Consider the following 14,458-nt stretch of genomic DNA (forward strand, 5'->3'; position numbering starts at 1 on the left):
CCTTGTCTGGCTGTTATGCTGATCCAAGGGCTTCAAATCTTTCGAAGTCTCTAACCCAGAACAAGCATGCCAATAAAGATTTCTGACATTTTGCTAACATCCTGACCCCCATATAAAAAAGCAACATAATTGAAAAAAGTAAGATAAATAAGCAACTTTTTCTGAAAATGCTAGTTTCCTGGGCAAGTCTGGATTTAATTTTTCAGAGTCACAGACCTGAAAAAAGCATGCAGTAAACAAAAGAGAAATGCTGCAATACCTACTTTCTAGGCTTTTTCCAATTTTGTAACTCAAGTATTGGAGCCAAAGCATCTAGTACATTAGCATTTCTAGAAAAGGGGTTAACAGTCACAGCCAACATATTCCTCTCATCACATTGTTTTCTTTAAAAATAAAAATGCAGCTCTGCAGATCTCCAGTTTAAGTCACTGAGCCTAAAGAATGTATTGTTTTGTCATGTAAAAGAGTGTGGAGCAACTAAGATGTTATGATGGAGTTTTACACATACAGGCAGGAGCGGGTATCAATTGTGTATGAAACCAGTCTGTTCATAGCCAAAAATGAAAACACAAGAAAAAGTAGAGTGTATTGTGTAGAAATCAAATTAAGGGACTGTGTCAATGATATTAGTTTGAGTCCCTTCTGAGATCATTTGGAATTCATTGACATGTACATGTGTGGCCCGCAGTCCTCCTTCTGACCTGCTTAATGCAGCATTTCCATTCTTATAGACTTGTATTTGAATGCAAAATTGTTCTGCCATGAAGAAAAGGCCATTGCACAGCCCTTACATAGACAATAAAAACTAAAACTACAATACAGCATATAGGTAAACTTAACAAAGGAATCATCTTTAGGGTTATTCCAAACTCTCCAACTCAAGATCAATGTTTCAGTCCCTAGAGTGTTCCAAAAGATGCCTAGAAGCCACTAGATCTCCAATAGAGAGCCTGTACTGTGGCTGGGGGCTCCTGGGCATCCCTTGGAACTTTGGCCATTACAAAACCAGAGTGGTACAGAAATGATCTAGAGTTGGAAGGTTTGCATATTATCCATATTGTGGACTTCTGTTACTATAATAAGACTGCAGGTTTTGTGCAATTTATACATAAGGTAATATTATCTGACAGGCATCACATACCTGCAAATTACTTAATTATACACACATAATATTTAAAAAAAGTCTGACACTTGGCCTATTAATTTATTCCCTGTATGTTTACAGGCTGGAAGTACTGGGTAATGAATAAAGAGTATGCAAAGTCATATTCATGCCATCATGCAGGTTCTTTGAAAATTGTCTAGTACAAATTACTACCAAGAAATGGCATCCTTAGATTAAGGTGACAGGAACTGATTTCAGCAGTTACCATGCATACTAGCATATGCTTGTCCCTTTAGTCAATGCTATCTTATTATCTACATAAGTTGCTTCATATTAAACAGTGCTTTTCTCACCAATCTCTTTTAAAGTGTATGGATGTAATACTGACTCACTTATGATAAATTCAGCAACTGCAGGCCTTGTGGTTTCCTGGACAGGCATGCATTGTAAGGTCATGAGATATCCCCGTTGTAACCAGTGACATGAGTTCTAGATAATGGAAATGCTTTAGAGATTATATATAATATTCATTGACTTTGTTGGGTAATGACAGCTCTACTTTAATTTGTCAATGCACTAGGTCATTGTTGCACGGAAAGACTACTAAAATGGATCATGATGAGAGTTTTCAGAAGAAGGTCTTTATATAAAAACCTTATGGACCTAATTACTTACTAACATATCCCACTATGTAGCAGCCCATGAAAAGTCCTGGCCTTCTGCTATTTCACAACAATTGTTTTTAAATGTAAATATTTTTTTAACTGAATAGGGTTTTTGCTGCCTGCCCAAGTCCTACCTGTAGTACCAGGTTATCCTGTTTTCTCTGAGTTATACTCAGTGACCTTCCCAGGAGGGTGGCCCTGCTGATTGCCAAGTTCCTGACAGTAGAGATCTCAGTTTTATTTGGCCTTGAAATCCACATCATCATAAAGTAGTAAGAACTTTATGGGAAGTTTAAATCTACACTGAAAGTGTAACTAAGGACAACATTTTATTTTCCAAGTAAGGAAGGGTTATAACCCCTGTCAATTTTTTTTGGCCATCTGTGTTTCATTAGGGAGATTTTACTTCATTTCCTGTCCCAAAGCCAAAAAAGGAAGCAAGAGGAAATCCCTCCTAAGTGAGGGAATCCCAGGGTATCACCAGGGTCATCAGAACTAATGTCCCCATTGGAAGATTTGGATTTTCCATAACTTACACTCTCAGTGATAGTGGTGAACAAGACAAATAGAGAGGGGTGAATCTCACTAATGGGATAGAGACAGCAATAAAAACCTGACAGGTGTTCTAATCCCTCTCTATTCTATCGAAAACGAAAAAAAAAAAAAAAAACGTTTTTCCTTTAGTTACACTTTAATTCATATAGTAGACACAAGATTTTAACATCAAATCTTTTCATGTCTTTTTAACAGAATGTGTTTTGCAGCGAAATTCTAAAAAAAGAATCAATTAAGCATTAGATAACATTACTGTACTATGCCTATAGAAGCCAGTGTTTTCATGATTCCGAAAATATTGCTAGTTTTGTACTTTGATGTTCTATTTATTCTCCATTTGCACTGGACATGTTTGCCAATCTAGATAATATACTAAAAAAATTTTACTCTTACTTGAAGGATATGCCTGCCTAAAAGTGCATCATTTTCATTGGCACTTCATCAGCTTTGTCATGTTTCACATGACTGTCATATTGACTGTCATATGCCTTTAAATGTTTTCTATATTTTGTCTCTGCTCCTTCCTTTCCTTTGGTTTAGTTAATGTTGTATAGATAGCCCTCCCCCTTTCCCAGGGATGCATTGCAGCAAGCCTCATGGCATGGAGCAGAAACATTATGATCTTTTGACCTATGGAATGTTCATTGTTGTAAGATTCTCTCAGTTTGTGTAATAAACTTCACAAGATCTACAAGATGTCTTATCGATTGAGTCACTGACTGTGGTATCCAACTAAGGTTGAAGTTATCGCTATCTCATCACAACTGTAAGTTACAGAGATCACACTATCAATGCTTAGATTAGAGAGACAGAACAAGCTTTGTATATCTCTTGAAGATTGCAATGAAAAGAATCTCCTAAAGTGGCGCCTTTCTTGTGACCCTCCCGCCAACCCCAATTACTTGTACAGTCTATATTATATAGAATCTATTTAGAGGGGTATAAACCATTATGTGGCTTTGTACTGGTAGTTGGACAGAGCTGCACATTTTTAAGGGTATGTTAAGCCCCTGGAGTTCCCAGGAGATTTAATCCTGGACACAAATCTCTGTGTGATTCCACTTTCCAACAAACAAACATAACTGCAATGTCAGTTATGGATTCGGTTAAATTTTAAGGCTCATTCAGATTGGTGTGACCTGCGTTCTGCATGTAGGCAGCCCATTCGTTTCAATGCCCTGCCCACAGAAAAGCAGGAAAATAAGTCCCTGACCCATTTTATTTAAATCACACCACATCAAGCTGCATGGTGCTGCGGCATGCCAATGCGTGGCATGCTTTTCTTTTGCAAATGTACAAGGGTGCCATTAATTCTTATACGATTTTGTGTGCGCTCCTGACCTGTAATAATGTGAACCTAGCCTTAAGTTTGTGGCTTTACAAATATATCACTTCTATTTAATGTAATAACACTGATGAACGGTTTGAAATAAAATTTCTGCAACAAAAGAATTAAACTATTTTTATATTTTTGGGGGTGCCCTCCTCATTTACGAACATCCTCCCAAATTATATAAATAGATGACAGGCTGCTTTGTTTCACTGTGTTTTTCTAGATCAGACTACAAAGTACAGTACTTGAAATCACTGAACAGAAAATTAAATATTAGGTTAGGAAGAAAGCAAAGATTGGGGAAAAATAAACTAGTAAACTATGAATTCTTGAGAGCTGTTAAAAAGAGGATCTGTTATTATAGTTAAAGTAAGAAGTGGCATAAAATTAGAATTAAAAGAGGAGATAGATTTAACTTTGCAGTGTGCTCACTATTATCACCCATCCTAGTGTCTTTGAAAAGTATTGGCTGCCATTTGACAAAATTCAACAAAAATAAATGAGAATATGCTTTAGGTGTGGGGATGGAAAGAGTTAAAAAAAAAATCTATGAAGTAGTATAGGAGAATGTTTTTATTAGTGCACTTTTCATAGTAAGCCCAAGAGGGATATTGTGCTCAGTGTATCTAAAGTGACTGACAGCAAAAAAGCAGTTATCTGTTGGGAGATGGACAACCAAGATACACACAATACAAAATAATACACACCCAAAATTTAGCAAAAAACATAGTACATTTTAGAAGATGATATGCGAAAGTAGACACTGTATATGGCTTTTTAGTCAAGAACATTTTAGCATGGCTTGGAAGTGTCATATTTAAAGCCAAAGTAATTTCACTTGCATTTTTTTCTCATGATAATTCTGTTTAGCTAACAAAAAAAAGAATAGGAATTTGTTAATATTCTGCCTAGAATGAATACAATTTTTTTAGTTTATTTTTCATGGATTTGAGTGAGCTATAGTATCTTCACCTGGAATGGCTCGTTATTCTGCTCTCCTCAATAGACATCTTCCAGAAACGCATTGTTAACTGCTTCCATACAGGGCACTTTTACCCCCTTCCTGCCCAGGCCATTTTTCAGGTTTCAGCGCTCTCACACTTTGAATGACAATTGCGCGGTCATACAACATTGTACCCAAACTAAAGTTTTATCATTTTCTTCACACAACTAGAGCTTTCCTTTGGTGGTATTTAATCACCGCTGGGGTTTTTATTTTTTGCTAAATTAACAAAAAAAGACCAAAAATTTTGAAAAAACAACACGTTTTTCTTTCTGTTATAAAAGTTTGCAAATAAATAATTGTTCATAAATTTAGGCCGAGATTTATTCTGCTACATGTCTTTGGTGAAAATAACCCAAATTAGGATGTATTATTTAGTTTGTAGGAAAGTTACAGAGTTCACAAACTATGGGATATATCTGAATATTGATCAGTCCTGAAGTACTGACGGCCAATCTAGTTTCTTGAGGTCCAAGAATGTCAGAACAGTACAGATATCCCCCAAATGACCAGTTTTTGTAAAGTAGACAGTCCAACGTATTTAATAAGAGGCGTGGCGAGTTTTTTGAAGTTGTAATTTTTTTGTCAATTTTTTAATGAAAAAATGAAAAAAATTATTTTCACTATTTTTTTTTACATACTGTCACCAGTGCAGTACAGCGTCATCATATAACTGGCATGGCGGTGATCAGGGACACTGACTGGTGACAGTATGAAAAAAAAACAATTATAATTTTTTTACATTTTTTTATTAGTTTTAATTTTTTTCTTTTTTTTGAAAGATTTTTTTTTCATATTTCACTATGACCAAAGTAGTACAATGTTACCATAGTAACATTGTACTACTTTGGGGAAGTGATCAGTATTTTTTTTTTTTTTTTTACACAATTTGCTTATAGCAAAGAATTACTTTGCTATAAGCAAGCATTTACCCGAATGACATCGATTCATTCAGGGTTTTTTTTTTGTGCTTAGCTGTGATTTGGCCACGGCTAATCACATGACACAGCATGTGATCACTGTGACCATTCACAGCTAGACACACTTGTATACAATGGATGGCATCAAAGGAAGCCAACCATTGTATACAACTGTCATGTGACCTGCTGTGATTGGTCACAGCAGGTCACATGGTACCGGCAACAGGGCCGGTATTCAGATCTGTCATCGACTGTGTCCGAGGTACACGGCCAGTGACAGATCGTGCCACTATGCGGCTCTGCGGGCATGAAAACTGCGCATGCCCGAAAGGATGCCATATGGCGTCCACCCGGAGGGACGAGGGATTTTGCAGGCCGCCATCTGGCTATAGGCCGAGCGGAAACCTGTTAAAGTGGTTCTAAAGGCAAAAGGTTTTTTTTACCTTAAAGTGTTACTAAATCCGCAACAGTAAAATCAGTCTGTATATGCAGTAAAGCATGCTTGCTAAACTCACTGCGGAATGTAAGGGGTTAATCCTCTGCATTGTGTAAAAAGGATGTTTTATTTTGTCTTCTTTGATCCTCCCCTTCTTTCATGATCCCCATTTCATCTCCTGATAGAACAGAGTCTCGGGGACACTCTGCACATGCTCAGTTTGGTGTGTACTGCTATAGCGGTTTTTCTTTTTTTTTCAGAGACTGCATGTGATCAGCACAGGGCCAATCAGCACTGTCCAGACAGAGGGTCAGGAGTTATGCAATTTCACCGGGCAGTGAGAGGAGAATGAAAACGCCTCCTATAAGTTTTAACTAGTGCCCAGCTGGACACTGATAGAAGTCACAAGACTGCTCTAACTGCTGATGAGAAAAGGTATTTAGCATATCTACTAAAATAATTGCATTTTCATGTTATGTGTACTGTGGGAAACCAGATATAGTGAATGCAGGGTCCTGGGTTTAGTAACACTTTAATGCATTTTTATGCATTAAGGTAAAACACCTTCTGGCTGTGTCAACAGGCTTACAAATGCAGCTTTTTTATGCAGTTCAAATTTGACATCAGTTTAACCTGCAGATGACTTCCTTCTAAACTTCATCAACAGTTTCAAGCTGCTTTTGTATTCTCATTGACTTGTATGAGGGAGAAAAGCAGGTTGACACAGGCCCACAAATCCTTAATGTTGAATCCTTGTAGAAAAGGCAGTATATTCCTGAGCTAAAACCTGTAGCAATTCATAAAACTGTTAAAATGATAAAATAGCACAAAGTAATAAAAAGGCCCCAGCCACTGTGCACTTGACACTAGGGTATCATTTATATTTGTAAGGAAAGTAGCATTCCTTGTTCCACCCAACTTCCATGGCTAATATAAACTGAAATGATGGTGTGATGCTGATCTAATGTATTCTCCATACTGTTACCAAGATGTTAAAGTGCTGCAAGCGAGTTACACTTTAGTTATGATCTTATAGTAGGGGGCAGAAGCACGCACTACTCCTAGGAAAATATGCAGTTAGAAGCCTCAATAGATCTGGGGAGCCAGTAAACAATTCAAACCACCAATGTTCATCCAAAACTGAAATGGCAGCTGACTTTACTTTTTGTATAAATCATACCCCATACCAATTGCCTTGGTAACACTAGCAAATTAAAGCTTAAAGCAGAACTAAACCTATGATTAAAACAGTCATCCCCGGGGTAGAATGGACAGGCATATTTTGCACAGAGCTATAACAAAACTCTTCTAATGGCTTATTTAATAGACCAAAGGGGAGCAAAACAAGAGTTCTTTGTTGGGGCTTACATAAACCTCTGGCTCCTAGCAGCTTTTTTCATGTGTAAAAAAGTGAATACTAATGGTATGGAGGGCAAAAGTAAAGAAGGCTTAAAATAACACTTCGAAAATACACTAAAATATCCGTAAGTGCCAAAAAGCAATGCCTTACCTTGGTAACTAGAATACAGAAAGCAATTAATCATATCTTTTCATACCGGATTTATCTATATTTTATCATCTTTTAACCACCTCCCGCCCGCCATATAGTAATATGAAGGACGCAAGGTGGTTCTCTTGTTCTGGGAGGACGTCATATGACGTCCTCCCATTCTCACTGCGCATGCGCAGCTCAGGGAGCGCGCAGCGTGGCAATTGGCGGTGCGCTGTGTCCCTCGGACACAGCGGATCACCAATCACGGAAAGAGCCGAAGATGTCGGCTCGGTCATGTGATCAGCTGTGCCCAATCACAGCTGATCACATGTAAACAGGGAAATGCCGGTTAACCGGCATTTCTCTCCTCTCGAGCTGTCACGCTGACAGCTCGAGAGGAGAGGAGAGCCGGTAATCGGCTTTCTGCGGAGGGGACATGTACACTGATCATCAGGGCACTGATGATCAGTGTGCCCTGATGATCAGTGTAGCCCCAGCAGTGCCACCTGTCAGTGTCCAGCAGTGCCTTGTGTCAGTGCTCATCAGTGCCTCATGCCAGTGCCACATCAATGCCACATATCAGTGCCTACCAATGCACATCAATGCCACATATCAGTGCCCATCTGATCTGCCTTTCAGTATCACCCATCAGTGCCAATCAGTGCTGCCTATCAGTGGCTGTCAGTGCTGCCTATCAGTGCCAGTCAGTGCTGCCTAACAGTGCCAGTCAGTGCCGCCTATCAGTGCCAGTCAGTGCTGCCTATTAGTGCCAGTCAGTGCTGGCTACTAGTGCCAGTCAGTGCTGCCTATTAGTGCCATGTATCAGTGCCCATCTGTGATGCCTGTCAATGCCCATCAGTGCCACCTACCAGTGCCTCCTCATCAGTGCCACCTATCAGGGTCCATCAGTGCAGCCTATCAGTGCCCATCACTGCAGCCTCATTAACTCACATCAGGGAAGGAGAAAAATCACTTATTTACAACATTTTATAACAAAAACTAAGAAAAAAAATTTTTTCTTCAAAATCTTCAGTGGTTTTTGGTTTGTTTAAGAAAAAATAAAAACCCCAGAGGTGATTAAATACCACCAAAATAAAGCTCTATCTGTCACAAAAAAATGATAAAAATTTCATATGGGTACAGTGTTGCATGACCGCACAATTGTCACTCAAAGTGTGACAGCGCTGAAAGCTGGAAATTGGCCTGGGCAGGAAGGGGGTATAAATGCCCTGTAGGCTTGTGGTTAAAAATGTCTCGTATGTACAACTTGTCTCTTCTAGCTGTCCCAGGATTAAATCTGCTCTTTTTAATTGACTTGGTTCTTACCTCTCCACAGCACGATCCAGAAGGTAGAAGAGGGCCTGAAGCACTGTGTGCTGAACCTCTTTACTGTTCTTTCTTGCTGGGTGGTGAAGTTTGGCGGTAAAGATTGCAATGGAAGCTCCAGTCGGAGCCCGTACACTCTGATAAAAGGAAGTAGGAAGTTACTGGCTTAGTAGTATTAGTGACATATTATACATATCAGAGTGACTTGGTGGTTTACTTATGCAGGTTACAAGTTCATTGTAAAATACAGACTTTATAATATTCCATTGCCAGGATCTGCTGCAATACTCTCCCTCATAGAAGAACACAAACAGTAAGTTGATCCTTCACTCCTCTCTATGAAAGAGGTCAGGCACTGACTGCCGAGAAATGTTCCAAAAAAAGATTTTTTATATGCAATGGAATGGAAACTCAGAATTACCAGGTATGATTTCTGCTATGGAACCCAAACGAATTGTGACTGCCCTTGCAGTTGAATTAATGGATTGCAGTCTTACACTAATGGCTCTTTTTCACGAGGTTTTATGCCAATTACACAAAACTAGTTCTTTGCTCTTTTTTAATAAAATGTAAAGGATCACTCACCAGCACAGTAAACTTTCCACTCAGTAGTTCAGACAGTAAAGGTTCCTGTAGAGGATTCAGCCGCACGATCCCTTCTCTCTGACGTGTCTCCTAGCAAGTAGATGTGGAACTTGATGAAACAGTAAACCTAAAGGCACTGCAATGGAACATATAATCTATGACAACGGATGGGGGACAGACCATAACCCAAAGATTTTATTTACAAACTAAATACTTTAATAATTGCGAAGTAAAGAAATTAATTTTTTTATTCAGCCAGAGAAAAATATACCCAGCTGTAGATTATTATGAATAGGTTATGTTAATCAATATCTTACTAAACAGCTTATGTAAAAATTAAATATATAAATTTTTTAAAACAGAACTAAACTGACACTAAACAATATCTTTATTTTTCAAAAATAGGCAAAACTTTTTTTTTCATTTTGAATAGGGTAAGGGAGGGCTACAACCCCTGTCAGTATTTTATGCCATCTGTGTCCCATTTGGGGGATTATCACTTCCTGTTCCATAACCAAAACAGGAAGTGAGAGGAAATCCCTGTAAATTAAGGAAATCCATTGGGCCCCCCTAGGTCAACAGAACTAGTGTCTCCGTTGGAAGATTTCCCCTCAGTTACTGTTCTGGGGACAACCCAAAATTTGAGATTGTCTTTCACTATCAATGGTAAACCAGACAAATAGATAGGGTGAATCTCCATAACAGGGGGAGCAGACAGCAATAAAAACGGACAGGTGATCTATTTCATCTCCCCTTTGTCCAAAACTTAAAAAAGTTTTGCCTCTAGTTATAATTTAATGGCCCTGTACTCTTTTAACCACTTTCCGTCCGGACACTTTTACCCCCTTCCTGACCAGGGCAATTTTCAGCTTTCAGCGCTATCACACTTTGAATGACAAATGCGCAGTCATGCAACACTGTACCCATATGAGTTTTTTACCATTTTTTTGAGACAGATAAAACTTTATTTTGGTGGCATTTATTCACCGCTGGGATTTTTATTTTTTTTGCTATGTAAATGAAAATGTCCAAAAAGTTTGAAAAAAAGTTTTTCTTATAAAATTTTGCAAATAAATAATATTTCATCATAAATCTTGTCCAAAATGTATTCCGTTATCTTTTTAGTAAAAAAAAAAAAATAAGCCAAATTAGTTTATAACCAAAAATTATAATTTTTAAACATTTTTTTTTACATTTTTATTTTATTTTTATTTTTTTACATACTGTCACCCTAGCAGTACAGTGTCACCATGGTGACACTGTACTACTTTTGGGGGGTGATAAAGATTTTTTTTTTTTTTTACACTGATTGCTTTTATACCCATATATGATGTAAAAGCAATCATTTCTCTTTCTTTCTGTCTGCATTCTTGCAGCCATTGAGAACTGAGTGAGCTGTGATTGGTCACAGCTTGTCACATTGTACAAGGCTGTTGTGAATAGCCTTGTGCCATGTGACCTCTGTGATCATTCACAGATTTCACACGTAGTAAGCAATGATGCCAATCAGTGATCACATGATCGGGACCTTATACAGAGGTCCCGTCCGATGATCGGTGTTTCACTGTGTCCAGAGGAAACAGCGGGCACCGGGGAGCACGCACAAGCAGGGTGCAGGGAGGCCGTTTATATACAGCCACCCGACCCTGCAGTGCCACCGTCCGGCCGTTTATATGGAATGGCCGGTTAAGAAGTGGTTAATGAGACTGTTTCCAACTGTGTTTTTCTACTTCATTGTAACATCCTTCATGATCTCCCAAACCTTTCCTTTTTGCCCTCACATCTGAATGTTTGTAATGAGCACTGCACAGTTGCGGTCACGTGCACTGCTCTATGCACACTACAAATTTCTATAGTCCCTAGTTCATCTCAGGAATAAGCAAGAGAGGGTGGCTATACTTTTACTTACAGTGGGACCATAAAGAACAAACTTAGCCACCCTCTCACAGGAAGTGGGATCACAGCAAAAAAAGAAGGGAATTTAGAGATTTGGAGGAGGATGACTGTATATGCAGTAAAGCTTGATTGTTATACTCACTGTGGAACCTAAAGGGTTAATCCTCCGTACTGCGTAAACAGGCTGTTTGATCCCGTCTTCTCTGATCCTCCCCTTCTTTTACTGTCCCCAATCCACCTGCCTATGGACAGAGCACAGTGGCAAGTCTGCACATGCTCTGTTTTGTGTGTGATGCTAGAGAGTTTTTTTTGGGGGGAGGGTGCATGTGATCAGCACAGGGTAAATCAGAGCTGTCTGGAGAGAGGGTCAGGGGTCCTGCAGTCTCATAGGACAGTCAGAGGATAATGAAAACTTCTTCAAGATTAACCAGTGCTCGGCTGGACACTGATAGAAGTCACAGGTCTGCTATATACTGCTGATGATAAAAAGTATTTAGCAGTTTACTGTATATCTACTAAAATAATTGCATTTCCATGTTCTGTGTACTGTGGAAGACCAGATAGAGTGAATGCAGGATCCTGGGTTTATTAACATTTTAAAAATACGCATTTGAATATAATTATTTTTCGAACCAGCATTCATTTTAACATGAACAGCAACAATATATTATTGGGTTAAGTGAATATTTATATTAACAGTGTTGTACTCTATCACTGGTATGTGTCCCTTCTACTGATTCTTATTCTGTTAGTAGAAATCCTCCCTCACCCCCCAGTACTCGCCATTGTAAATTTTTGGTGTAGCAGGGGATTATACAACAAAGAAGTTCTCACAGACTCTCATAAAGAGAGGTTGATTATGCCCACCCTTTCTATCCAGCTCCTATATTAATAGAAACCATACTACTGCTTCTATGAATGAAACAGGATTTGGGGCAAGCCATAGATGATTCGATTTTCTTTCCTTCCACCACGGGTAGAGATCAAAGGGAAGGTGAGAATGTGCTGGTGGTGATGGCATAACTAACCTGTTGCTTATCTGTGCATGGAGCTATGCAGTTTAATTTGATGCCCAATTCTAGGCACAATAAAAAATTAACCCTTGCAGTTAGGCCCCCCACATCACAGGGGTTAAATTCTTGTTGGGTGTCATAGAAAAGGCTCTATTACCCTTTTCCTTGCTCCAGCATGCTCCCTCAATCTGTGGGAGTGGTACCCCGCAGTCTCCTCTGTAAGCTGCTCTGGCTGCGGTTGCATTCCTGCTCCTCCCACATACAATACAGGGTTAATAGCCCTGCACTGTACAATGACTCCAAGGTTTGCTGTGTCCAGATTTGGGCTTTAGGGTCTAGAAAAAATACTATGAATGTTGATGACCACTGTTTCATTCATTTTAATTAAATTTCATTTAAAATCTTTCAAAACCACCTGTAATGTAGTTATTTTTGTAAAAAATATAGAATATAGTACTCTGGACAATGACAATGCTTTGCTTTCTAATTTAGCAATTTAAAACCAAATTTATAATGACATTCCTGTTTTTAAAATATACCATAAAATCATTCCTAAAAGGTATTTAAGGATGTAAGGCTAGGGCTACACTGGCAATTTAATTTCATGCTGCTAAGAGATTTAACTATGTGCTGCCACCTGCATAGACTAGAACGACACAGCAGATCCTGCTATTAGCTCAAAATTCCCTGTGAACGAGGCTACACAAGTAGCATGTGGCATTATCTGGGAGCAATCAATAGCACATGAATTGCAAGATCATGGACAATTGATTGCTCCTGCATGTTATTTGTGTACCCTTCTCCATAGGCACCCATTTATTAAATTTATTTAGTTCTCCTTTGCTACACTTAGTGATTAAATTACTAGCAATTTTATTAGCAGGTCTGAGATACTAAAATTCTCCTGTGTGGCTCTAGCCTGCTCAGTTAACTGCCGGCAAAGAGATTAAAATTGCCAGTGTAGCCCTGTCCTAAATGCAACACAAGATTTTGTTAGAACGGACCCGTCATGCTTAAATGAGAAGTTCACCTTTTTGACAAAAATAATAAATGCACATTTTTTTGCAGGTAAAAAAAATGTGCATTTACTTTTTTTGTCTGCAGGAGCCTGGAAAGCATTGCACCAGCAATCAGTAGATCGCTGACGCCATGCAGGGCTCTTGCAGACCTGTCAAAATATCTGCTTACCTTATGGGATGTACGAGCAAGCAGATATTCTGACAGAAATCTTCAATGAACTACCACAGCACCATGGTAGTTCATTGAAAGCTACAAGCTGACAGCCGCTAAGGTTAATGGGACTTGTAGGCACTCATTCACAGAACTCTGTGAATGAGTGATGCGCCTGTGTGGGCGGAGCCCCACAGGGCCACGCTGTTTTTTTTTAAATCTGACAGATAGTACGGGAAAACTTCTCCCCGTACTATCTGTGAGGGGGAGGGGGAGCAGGGGTATGGCTGCAGCTATGAGAACATGTTACATGTTCCCAAAGGTGAAATTATCCTTTAACTGAAAAATCTGTCTTGAAAATTGCCATTTGTACACGGCATGATATGAACAGTGACACTAAGGCCTCGTTCATACCATATGTGCAGGAAAAATGCGTGGATTTCACATGCAGAGATACAAGTTTACATCAGTTTTCATGTGCGGTTTAGTGAGTTTTATACACGTTGCAGATTCCTGCGCAGAAAAAAAAAATCTGCATATGATACTTGTGCTGTGATGTAAACAGGGCACATAGAGAACAATTGTTTTCTTTGTGCCCTTGCAAAACACGTGCAGAAAAACTGAAGTCTATGCATACTGGTGTGAACAAGACCTAAAGGCCCCTTTCACACGGGGTGGACCATATGGAGATTAGCGGGGGATCTGTCTGCTAATCAGAGGAGAGCAAACATGGACCGAGCCCGCTATGCTCTACGGGCGGCTGGGAGTAAATGGACTTTGTTGTTCATTTACACATGACTAACCTCTGATCTGATCCAACTAGGCGGACTGGATTGGACACAAGTTCGTTTAAACCTGCCGATCCATAGGGGTGAAAAGACTGTCCAGTCAGGTCCTCCTGAATACTGACTGGTGGACCTGATCGGACCCTTCGTGTGAAAGGGGCCTAAAGAGAAAAT

At 39.2% G+C, this 14,458-nt stretch overlaps 1 protein-coding gene across 1 annotated transcript in view; it reads right to left on the reverse strand.

Moving 5' to 3' along the window:
* The window catches only part of PTPN9 (protein tyrosine phosphatase non-receptor type 9), a 61,195-nt gene that overhangs the window by 32,582 nt on the left and 14,155 nt on the right, over window positions 1–14,458 (reverse strand). Inside the window, exons 3-4 of the mRNA XM_089671352.1 lie at window positions 9,421–9,510; window positions 8,836–8,972 (exon numbers count right to left, since the gene is read on the reverse strand). Coding sequence (XP_089527478.1) covers window positions 8,836–8,972; window positions 9,421–9,510 — 227 coding nt within the window. The remainder of the gene's footprint in view (window positions 1–8,835; window positions 8,973–9,420; window positions 9,511–14,458) is intronic.

The sequence above is a fragment of the Staurois parvus genome, unplaced genomic scaffold (genome assembly GCF_062004578.1).
Source record: "Staurois parvus isolate SC_StPar_1 unplaced genomic scaffold, SC_StPar_1.0 ptg000105l, whole genome shotgun sequence".
NCBI lineage: Eukaryota > Metazoa > Chordata > Amphibia > Anura > Ranidae > Staurois > Staurois parvus.